Source organism: the organism of the source record quoted next, unplaced genomic scaffold (assembly GCF_019419815.1).
Source record: "Pyrus x bretschneideri cultivar Hongxiangsu unplaced genomic scaffold, Pyrus_bretschneideri_v1 Contig4, whole genome shotgun sequence".
NCBI classification, from domain to species: Eukaryota; Viridiplantae; Streptophyta; class Magnoliopsida; order Rosales; family Rosaceae; genus Pyrus; species Pyrus x bretschneideri.
In genome coordinates, this window is record NW_025999723.1 from 2,935,787 (window position 1) to 2,948,018 (window position 12,232).

The window sequence follows — 12,232 nt, forward strand, 5'->3', positions numbered from 1 at the left end:
AGGTAGATTCTCTACCCTTCCATGCCCTCCTATTTGAATGGTTACGGTTAAACCATGTCAACATCTTATATTGATTTTTTTATAGAGATAATAAGACAAAAAACAATGTGAGAGAGGAGAGGATGGAAGGGAATGAGAATAGGAGGGTATAGAATCCTCCTTCTTTAAGATTTAGTTTGATTTAGTATGAATGCAAGCCTTTCTGCTTATGGAGTATGATTCTATTCCCTCCTATTTCCATTTCCTTCCCTCTCCTTCTCTCATACATTGTTTTTGTCTTATTATCTCTATAAAAAAAATCAACATAAGATGTTGACGTAGTTTAACTGTGACCGTTCAAATAGGAAGGGAGGGAATGAGAGAGAAATTAGTAGGGAAGAGAATCCCCCTCCTCTGTTTATCGTTGCACAATTCCATCCACAGTAGTTTGCTCTAAAGAGAGTTAGGTGGAGCAAAAGGAGTAGGTAAGAATGCTTTAAGAATGGGGAATTTTTTATTTTCTTACTGTTCTAAAATGCTATTAAAATTTGGGCTATAGCCACGAATTTTGCGGAGGCGGCCTGTCACCGTGACATTTTCTTCAATAGCCACACATGGGGAATAACCGTGGCTTTTCTCGCTTGGGAATTTGATTGCATTTTCGTTCGATAGCCACACTTGGGGAATTTGAGGCGGCGGTTCGCCACCATTGAGGTAGCAAAGGAGTGGAGGAGTCTTTTTTGTTAAGCTCCGCGGTGACAAAACAAACAGGATGAGAAGCCCACCAAAAGTAATACTATTATTACTTAAAAAACCATACAGTGGAACGGACTTGCTTATTGAGTTATGACATGTAAATAATCCCCCCCAACACCCCACCCCTACATTCTACTAACAATTTGGTCACCAAAACCTGTCTTCGTCTTTACAATTTGAACATCACTTTGATGGCATTACCCCCACGAGCACTTGTTGCAAACGCTTCTTCCACCTCCTTCTCAGTAAATCCAAAACGGTGCGTGATAAGCGGCTTCACGTCAATCTTCCCACTTCTCAAAAACTCGAGGCAAAGTGGCCATGTGTTCTGGTATCGGAAAACTCCAACAACGTCAACCTCCCTAGCAGCAGCGGGAGTCAGAGGCACAGTCATCACACCGTGTCCCATTCCTACAAGGCAGACTTTTCCGCCGGGACGAGTGGCATTGAGGCCGGTCGACATGGTTTTGTTGAAACCCACACAATCGAAGGTCACATCCACTTCGGAGATCATGGCTTTTTTAATTTCGGCAACTTCATCATCTAAATCCTCCATTTTTGTGGAAACTTTCACGGCTTCATCAGCACCGAGAGACTTCGCCATTGCTAGACGCTTGTCATCCATATCCACAATCACAATTCTTGGTGCCCCGAAAGCACGAGCGGCTAAAACTGAAACGAGACCAATAGGCCCTGCTCCGATGATCAGCACAGTTGTCTCGGGACCAACATTGGCTCGCCGACAAGCGTGAACCCCAACACTCAAAGGCTCACACATTGCCCCTTCCTCCAAACTCACGTTTTCCGGCAATTTAAAGCACAGATCCGCAGGGTGCACAATCTGATTAGCCAAGGAACCATGAACCGGTGGCGTGGCGAAAAACTTCATATCAGGGCAAAGATTATAGCGGCCTCCTTTGCACTGCTGGCACCGTGCGCAGCTGATGCCAGGCTCTACCGCCACGCGGTCACCAGGCACCAAATGCTTCACGTCGCTCCCAACTTTGTCTACGATCCCGGCACACTCATGTCCGATTACCATTGGCTCTTTAACCTCAAAATCCGCGCATTTCATGGTCTTGAGATAGTGAACATCACTTCCACAAATGCCGACAGCCTTGATCCGAATTCGAACATCATTGGGTCCTAAAATTAAGAAAACCCAACAAAACAGGGGAGCAATACGTTAGCAGATATACAACTAAGAAAACCGAGAATTGAAAAAAAAAAAATTGAAAACCGAAGGGAAGAAGGACGGAATTAAGAACAAGGAGAGAAATACATACCGATACTGGGGAGCTTGAAAGGTAGGATCTTGATGGTGTTGACATCAACGAGCCAAGCAGCCATGTTTTCCTGCTCAACAGGTTTGGCTTGTCTAACCATGCCATTGCAGGATTGGCCTCCCTTGCCCATTTTTTTACTATTCTCTGGTTTTTTTATCTGGAGTTTTTGTTTGTGTTTGAAAGACACAAACTTCTTCTCCTCCAAATAAAATGAACACAGATGACACAGAAGACACAGAAGACACAGAATACACGGACTTGTTTGATTTGTTGATGGAAATAGAGTGGATGCGGGGTGGTATTTATATGAGTTTCGAGGAGTGTGATTTGGTCAAGTTGCACTTGTACAGCTATGTAAAATTAGGATAATCCAAAACCCAAATATTATCCAATTTCTTTACCGAAAAGGAGAAGAATCCGTTACCAATTAACGAGAGGATACTGTTTAGCTCCTTTCGAGAGGGCCGTTAATTCTTTTTTAATTATTTTTTGACACGTAAGAAATAAGTAATCAAAACTATATATAAAAAAATTTATGTACATATGTTTAACTGTAATTTGTATAAATATAAAATGTTTTATTTAAAGAGAAGAGTCAAGCAATTTACATAACAAAATGTTCTATTGACAATGCAACAGTGTCATACTAAACCTCTCTTTTGCAAAAAATTCGAAAGATAAATTGCATTTGGAAGTGTCGCGTAATTCCATAAATTACTTGTTTATAAATAAACTAACTTTTATTTAGAATGCTAATAACATTTTCTTATCTAATTTTGATATTCCGTGGGTGATATGTTATTATCTCTTGCACAATTTTGCCAAATATATTATTCGTCCGCTACAATCACACTTTTCGGTATATTCCACTTTGGAATTGGAATTGGAATTGATATCTCCTTTTTGGAGAAACTTGTTTGTGCAATTGTAAATATCACGCCGTAATACTAAATATCGTTGTATGCACATTTATATATTTAAAAAGTTCGATTTTGGGAGCGTAATTAGAGATTTTTAGTGTGTTTAGAGTACCGGCAGATAAATCATATGTTTTTATACAAGTTGAGAGATACTTGAAAAAAAAACGTTTTGCCACTTATTTAGTACATATGACGTATCAATCCGTATTCCAAACACGTTGAAAAATCTCTCAAGCCTAACTCGGAAGCGGCCGAATCTAAATCACAAGATGCAAAAATGAGTAGGTGAAGGCCTAAAGTTGAATGAGCGGACATTATGCATTTGCTGAATCGATTCCACGACATGCAGAGTCAGATTCACGTAGCAACCGTCCGTTGTGGTCCCGCATCTTAATTATTTAATTTTCAGTAGTAATCGAGTGGGTTTGAAGGTTAAAACTAAGATTAGGGTATTGCAACTAAAAAAGAAACATATTTGAAGTAATTACCTGCCGTGATGCATGGGATCCCACCGGATAAAATATCAAATCACCTTTTTACCCCAAACAAAGCAAATCCTTATTCACTGAATAGTTGATTATCAAATAGTTATCTCGATAATCTTCAACTTGATTAATGTTTTTTAGAAATGACATTTAGATGATAATTAATAGACGATATTTTTACTGTGAACATATGCTAATTGCATCTAGGTGCATGGATACATGTATCTTTATATGATAATTAACCAAAAACAAGCGTTTTTTATTATGGTATTTGTACGCTTACTATCCATAACTTTGTAAATAGGTGTATGTAAATATTGTCCTAAATGGATATGATGTTGATCACTAATGAAGATTAGTAAGGTGTGTAAGTTCTTGGATCAAACAACTCATATTATGGGCTAAAAATGAACGACTGAATATGCAATCAAGAATCTAATCGCTAATGATTCAACAACTAAAAATTCAAATACATGAGTTGTATTGGTTGATACTAGAAAATGAGTGCACTGCAAGTAAACCAACTGTGCCTTGATTTATCTTTTTTGTTTTTACTTATGTTTTTAAATGTCTGATTAAGGACAAAAAGGTTACATCCTAAATATCTAATGTTAACTATATTACATGAATTACAGACAAAAAATTATTTAATTAAAAAAACAAAGTGGACACTCAGTGTTTGCTAGGGTTATTATAATTAGCTGGGCTGTCTCTTTCTCTATGTGGTTGCCAGCCTATATTTTTCTGGCGAGATCATACATCAAGTGACTAGTTTCCACGTCAAAAATATGTGTGATATATTTTTGGAGCCGTCGAATTTGCAAATGGTCCCTCTTGTTGTTTAACATATGCAGGAGCAGTGGAAAGTCAAAAAAGCGCCTAGTAGTAGTAGTCTGGTCAATAATTGGATACCTCCCGATAACTCCAATCGGAAAAGAATTTTCGTCGAATCTTTTTTTTCTGAAGATTCAGGAAATCTTATAATCGTGTTTGTTTATTATACATTATGCGATTCGAAATTATTTTAAATTTAAAATTTAAAATTAAATATAAATAGTACCTAATAAAAATTGATTGCACGATATGTAATGAACGAACACAATCACGAAATACTCCGAATCTCTAGAAAAATGATCATCGCCAAATACTTTTCCCCTCCCAGCTAAGAGTAACAGTAATAGCCTAACAGGACAGGGATGATGACTCCACGCCGATATACTGTCAGCTACGCGTAGGAAACAATTGTTTCTAATCATGCATGTATCCAACATGATAACGTCTCCGTTAACTGGACCGTATGCTTGAAACGAACGATCCACGTTTATGCATGTTTTTTATTTCCATATGATTCGATGGCATATGGCATATGTGGTTAGGTTTGCCCTAGGAGTGTGCTCACCATCTTCTATTAAAGAGATTTTTCAATGTGATTGGTACACGAAGTGATACATCACGTGTTATTATACAAATAATGAACTATGTATGTTAAAAAGTTAATAACTTAAAAAATAAAATTACTCCCCATTTATATAAAAAACACTTAATGTAGTACTCATGTTTCAATCACAATAAAAAATTTCCCCTTTCGTATGGATTGAAATATATTAATTAATTAAACTAGTTTTGGATGAATTTTCTAATGATGTAGCCAAAGTAATCATTTTGTCTAGTCGAAAGTGTTTGTGAGAGAATTTAATCCGTCCAAGTGCAATTTTATAATTAAAGTGGAATATGCTTAGATCCTCTAATTTTAGTTCACTTTTTCCTTTTGGAATAACTCTTATTTATCAGGTTTATTTTTAGCTACGCCTTAGGGAACTCGATTTTAATTCTATCTTATCTCCTATAACTCAAAAGTCACAGTTTTATTTTCTGAAACTCGAAATCAATATTAGTTTGACTTGTAGATTCTCTCTTCTCTCTGAAACTCAAAAGTTGCCTCCCAAACATATGTGAGACCCATCACCCAATAAGACTATGTCATATGTGCCAATGAATTTAATTATATGTGTTAACCTTTTGTTGACTTTGAAAATTACATTGCCTACATGACACGCATGAATTGTAATCGAACTCTATCAGGAAAGTAGAAAAGATGTGATGGTGATGCCGAATGCGGTGCTGACTTCATCACTTGAGCAACTATGGCCAAGGAAGTAACACCTTTCGGCCAAGAGTTATAGAACTTGAAGACAAGGTTGCGTAGTTCACCGCAACGTTTAGGATCTCTTGCACTAGATTCGGTCGCCTCCACTATATTTGTGAGAATATAGGTGTGCCAAATGGGTATCAAGTTGTAGGGACACAAGTACTCGAAGGAGATGAGTGTTTTTATGATAAACGTGGTTCGACCGTTTGAATGCCAAAATGCAAAATACACCTAAGAGTAACCAATCATAGAACAATTCAATTCGCTGAGAACTAATGAAATGACCTCCCCATCTTCCATTAGTGAACATGATTCGACCGTCTTATCACTTAATGACATATGTTATGTGGGTTAGGTTTGCGGAAGGCCTGTGCTCACCATTTTCCGTTGGCCTCCTATCCTATTTTCCCTTGTATTTAAATAGTATGAGACAAAGTTTCTAAATCATGTAGCCAAAGTGATATGTCTAGACATAAGTGCTTATGAGTTAAGTCAAAAGTCTAAGCAATAACCTAGAATGATGCAATGTATAAGAGCATCGATCTCTAGCAGCCTCGTTTACAAGGCTGTTTGACCATCTTAACAGAGAAATCACAAAGCTTCAGCTTCAAAAGGCTTGTTATATGGCTCGCTATTGTGACGTTGTGAATAGTCCCTCGCCAGATTTAATGAAGAGGAGAGAGAAATTCGTAGGTTGGCATTACATAAACAATTCTTATTTCATTGTTTTTCCTCCACACCATGCAATGTTTTTGCTCCACACGTTGTCTGGGTCGTAGACTGGGGATACGGCAACTAGTAAATTTGGGGACGGCAACAAAGTCCGTTAGATCTGGGACGATGGTTTGCTATTGTTAGTTGCACCGACAACGACGAATCAATGAATTTTGTGGATTTGAATGAGTTTCGACTAGTCGATTCGAGGACGACTACAAAGCACAATAGATCTGGGAGGATGGATTTGCTATTGTTAGTTGCATCGACAACGATGGACGCGATGAGATTTGGGACAATGGAGCCCCATGTGGCCGGTAATATCTAAATTGGTGAAGTAACAAACGGTGGAGGGGAGAGTCTGACAGAAAAAAAAAAAAAAAAAAAAAAAAAAAAAAACACAAAGAGGGAAGGAATAGAGGGGAGAGAGAACTTGAAGGAAAAAACAAAGCGGTTGTAGAAAACTGTAGATATGGTGAATTTTTTTTTTTTTTTTTTTTGGAACTTTAACGAAAAGCTCCCGGTACTGTTCACTTTAACGAAAAACCACATTTTCACATTAAAAAATCAATCTTGGTACTATTCACTTTACATTTTATTTTTTTCTTATTGTTAAAACTCAAAGTTTTCAAGTATTTTTCATTAATTTTTCTTTTTTTTTTGGTCAAATGATTAATAACAAAATATTAAAAAGTTGAATACTAAATATAAAATGTTATAGTGTTTTTAAAAATAGATACTGCTGTTGGAGATGATAAATTAAATTGGTTAGCTATTTTAACTTTTCGCTAGCTAGCCAGTTTAACAAAATAGCTGGAGAGCTGTAAAGTGGAATATGCTACTCTTGTTAAGCCATATCCAACTGAATGGTCCAGAGGGTTGAAAATAACCTAAAAATCGTCTCTAAACAAAGGATAGGCTAGAGGGCTCATGGGCCTCACAAAATCTGAAAGGACCAAAGGGTTGACCCCTTCCAGCCAACCAACCCCGGGCTGGCCATAATTTTTGCTTAAAATTGTTGGATATAACCAACAGGAATAAGAGCAATAGTGTCGGTTATAACCAACACGAATAGTTGGGAAAATTTTGAATACAACGGCTAGCTAACGTCAGCTAGCTGTTATTTTTTAATTTTTTTATAGTTTTATTTTTTTTTATTTACAAAATTTTTCCTATAACTTCTATTTTTAAATTCTATTTTTTTCTATAACTTCTATTTTACAAAATTTGTTTCATATTTTTTTTAAATTCTATTTTTTCCTATAACTTTTATTTTACAAAATTTGTTTCATAATTTTTTTAACTTCCAATTTTTCCTATAACTTCTATTTTACAAAATTTGTTTCATATTTTTTTTCCTATAACTTCCTAAGCCATTATACAACATTAAATTGAATTAAGTAACATGAAACAACATTAAATAACATTAACCAACATAAAAGTTATACAGCATAAAAAATTCAAATCCAACGGCTAGTTGATGTCAGCTACCAACGACTAGATGACGTCATGTTGACGTCACTTAGCCGTGGATTTGAATTTAAGTTGTAGTTTTTAAATAATAAATTATGTTTGGCCATATAGCCCTCGGTTGGAGACAGTTTTTTGTGGCAGGGCTAAAACGAGCCCTTTGGTGTGACAGCCCGTCCCGGATTTTTCGTACCGTAGGGGTAAAATGATGGTTTTGCCCTTAGTTATTTTGTTTTGTTGTGTGGTTGTTTTTGGGGTTTTGGTTGGCTGCATCTGGACCACACACTTTCATCCTCATCTTCTTCATGTCCCGAGTCTCTCTTTCTTTCCCTTCTTCTTCTTACGTACGGACAAGAACCAAATCACTCGAAAACGTTACGGATTGAGGAACAAAATTATACCCTTGTGTTCGTGAGGTTCATATGAGTTCAACCATACCCATTTCAGGTAAGGAAACCTTTGTTTTCACGTCGAACTCGAGATCCCCAAATTGGTCATTGTTCATGCACACGTAAAATCGTGTGTTTTTGGGAATTTCAGGTTTATAGGAAGTTTGGTGAGGTCCTTAGGAAGCTCGGGGTGGTTCGTTTGAAGGTTTTGGACGTCGGGATTGTGAGTTGCAGGTTTGGCCGGATTTTGTGAGGTTTCTCCGGCAAGATTCCGTTAGTTTCAGGGCTTGAAAGTGGTAAGGTTTTGTTCTAATTGTTGTTAGCTTCATTTTGGTACCAATTTCATGAAATTTGGTTGAAAAATGAGTAAGAAACAAAGATTAGAAAATTTTCTAGTTTTCCGGCACCATCGCCGTCGCCAGAGGTTGGCCGGAGAAGTCGACGGAATATTCCGTCAGCTTGGATGGAATATTCCTAACGACGTTAGGTTAACTTTAACGGAGTCTGTTAGTTTTAACGGAATATTCCTGACGGCGTTAACTGACGCCGTCAGCGTGCCAAGCACGTGCCTGCGCATGTAACCGTGCCTTGGCCGGGCGTGGGGGGGTGTGAGATGTCGAAAAATTATTTTAAAAATATAGGGTTGTTCGTGAGGTTGAGTAGATCACGTTGGTGTATTCATACACCCCATTTGAGCATTGTATGAGAAGTTATTACCTAATTTTGGTTATGTGCTTTAAATTAACGTTTTTATAGTTGTTTCGCATATAGGTGAGACCTATCCCGAGGACGAGCACAGTCCCTCGAGGCAAGGGGGTTACGACCATTCTACATACCAGTGAATGGGTTTTTGGTTTTCCGTATATACCTATATACTTGTGATTTTCCCAGAAAATGAATTGAAACGTTTATATGTTTTAAATGCCATGCATCACGATTGCCTATTTAATTATGCATTAGTAGTTGCAAATATGTATGTTTGGTGCTACGGACGCACAGGTAAGTGCCAGGTAAGTTATGGTTTATGGTTGTAATTAGTAGTGATGTGAGATGCATAGAGAGCTCATAACCTGCACCCCCGGTGTTAGTGCTCCCGCCCAGAGTAAGGCACAGTCTTTCACGTAATGTTCACCTCCCACACCACACGCTCATCTTGGATCCAAGTTAGTTGTACAATCCTGTCGTACAGACCACTATAGGTGGTTCTGACTCGTAGTTGACCCGCGATTATTCGCCCAGTCTTCACATGATCGTAGCACTTGAGCGTATTTATTTACACCCAGTCTTGTCGTACAGACCACTTTAGGTGGTTCCGACTCGTATGCAGGTATAGCTAATAAGTTAGAGATTTGAGCTCTAGATTCAGCCGTACAAGTCACTTTAGGTGACTCCGGCTGACAGATTACATTGCATTGATTGGCATTACTTGAGTTACTTACCTTTTATGTGGAGTCATTTGACATGGCATATTTTCTGAGCATGTTTCTATATGTGTGTGTATTCTATTTTCTGGGAAATTATACAGGTTTTACGGCGAGGGGTTAGAACTTCGATAATGAAATGATTTTTTTGGAAAAGATTTGTTTTTGCCCACTCACACTTTCTGTTTTGCGCCCCTCCAGGTTATAGTTTAGATTGCTTTTTTGGTGGCTCACGAGGAATTCTCGACATATCTGACATATTATCACCAGTGTAGGACCACCTCTGGGTGTGTTTTGTTAGTTTTTGTTCCTCTGGACTGCACTAGGTCTTCTGTGCTCGGAATATTGTTTTTCACACTTACGCTTGCACATGTATGTTAACTACTCTGTGTATAGCTTAGTTTTTATTTATTCGTACTTTTATTATTATTCTTAGCTTCTGTACTGTGCACATGGTTACATCACTCTCACGTGACGGCCAGCATGCCCTGATTTCGATCAGGGTGTGTCATTTAGCCCTCGGTTGGAGATGGAGGCAAATATGGCCCTATACTATTAATTAAAATATTAATATCAATATCTTGGAGGGCCAGAGGGCTAAAACGAGCCCTCTGGCTAGCTTTCGGTTGGAGATGGCCTTAGCCTTTTATTTTCGAAGAACTTTTATCGATGATTAAAATGGCTCTTTCATTGACGTTTGGTATTGTGAAAAACATAATGATAGTTTAAGATGGGGTGTGCTATCCACACAACCCTTTTTACTTCTCACACACCCTGTTAATTTCTATCCATTGATCTTCTTCAATTCATTCGATCTAACGGCCGAAAACAAAAAAGGTGTGGAAAAAGTAAAAAAGGATGTGTGGATATCACACCCCATTAAGAAAAGGTAAGGGTGGAAACCCAAAATTGCACCATTTAGTTTTTAATTTATTATTATTTACGGAAGGGAGATGATCTGAAATTATTACAATAATTTAAAAGAGGAGAAAGTTTCAAACTCGGGAGGTATGAGTGTTGGATTCCTTGTTTCGTGTGGGCTCCACCACTTTTTTGATTTCCTAATATTTAGTAAACACCGGACTACTCCATAATCAGAATTTAATTCCCTTTTTTTATTCCGATTACCCTTACGTAAACGTGTCATTAGTGGTTCATACGTGAAGATCCACACATCGACAATTGAAGCTCAAATGTCGGCTTTATGTTAAGATTCCAAACTTGTTTTCAATAGAACTCAGAGACCGGCTCTATGTTAAGAGTCATGGCTTGTTTCCTTCTCGATGACAAGCTCATTGACTTGCACGAACTCGAACCTTGGCTTTTTGGATCGGCGGGCTCGTGGGGCCTCACTCTAACAACATTGATACTGTTTCCAACTTTACCACATGCCCAATCCGTCAGGTGTGGAGTTTTATCACAAAATGTCTCGCTATTAGTTAAAGTGGGGCAATCATATTTAAACCCATTATTTTCTTTTGCACCCACCAATGTGGGGCTCCACAGTGATCCAAAAATCCAACATGGTATCTGAGCTAAGGTTCAGGCCCGTGCAAGCCAATGAGCTTGTCACCATGAAGGAAGCAATCTAAGACTCTTAACATAGAGCCGATCTCTAAGTTCTATTGAAAACAAGTCTGGACTCTTAACTAATATCGAGGCTTTTTGTGATAAAACCTCACACCTAATGGATTGGGCATGTGGTAAAGTTGAGGATAGTATCGGTGTTGTTAGAGTAGAATTCCACGAGCCCGCCGATCTAAAAATCCAACATTTATAAGGCTAGTTGCTCTTTCAATGCACCGGCATGTGTAGTATAAATAAATCTTGAGTTTACACAATATTGAAGAGAAGCATCATGAACTCATGAGAGCTAGTGTTCTCTTCAACACCCGAAGATTTTGAAGCTTGTCCCATTGTGAAGGCCTTTTCTATATCTGATTAGGAGATAGTGGCTAAATGTTTTATCCACCACATCTTGTGTCAATGATGTTAGTGACTACGTACCATGTTGTTTTCACTTTGACATGGTGTGTGTGTGTCAATCGTGTTGCGTAGTAGCCATTGTTAAGGGTTGAGGGGTTGCACTAGACATCTCTTCAATTCTCATCTTAATAATTGGGATAGTTGGGATGACTGATAAATGCTTGGAGTCTCTTTCAGTGACCTTCTCAAACACAATTACAAGAGAATGGGTGTTTTTGAATTAAGAAACTAAGCTGTGATGATGAATTGCTTCAATTTTCCCAAAGTTGTGTTGCGTTGCTCTACCAAGAGAAGAGACTAAAGTATTTTTACCAACCGAAAGATAAAAAATAGAAGCATTTGCAAATTCTTGAAAAGACATGTGACCACATTTGCTAAAAAAATTGGATCCATTCCTAAAGGTTGGGAAAGACTTACAAAATTGTTGATGTCATGTCCACACCATGTTTTGGAAGATGGAGGTTGGTGAGTCATTTTTATGATCTACTACAATTGAGGTAAGACCCGCATTATAATATATTTACAGTTTGTTAGTTTCCTTGCTTGGAAGTTAAAAGTTGGAAGTTTGGAACATGTGTGCAACACATCCTAGATAGTTGGGAGATATTATTTACGGGTTGCTTTCAAATTTCTTTTTTTTCTTGCATTATAGATTGCATTATAGATTGCATTTTTCT

General features: G+C 37.8%; 1 protein-coding gene across 1 annotated transcript; it reads right to left on the reverse strand.

Annotated features, from left to right (window-relative positions):
- Positions 1-757: 757 nt before the first annotated feature.
- LOC103960508 (sorbitol dehydrogenase-like) lies at positions 758-2,289 on the reverse strand. The gene is made up of 2 exons (XM_009372993.3): positions 2,022-2,289; positions 758-1,881 (listed from the first exon to the last, which is right to left on the reverse strand). Exons 1-2 carry the CDS (start codon positions 2,149-2,151, stop codon positions 905-907), a joined length of 1,107 nt encoding a protein of 368 aa, XP_009371268.2. The 5' UTR covers positions 2,152-2,289; the 3' UTR covers positions 758-904.
- Positions 2,290-12,232: the final 9,943 nt, after the last annotated feature.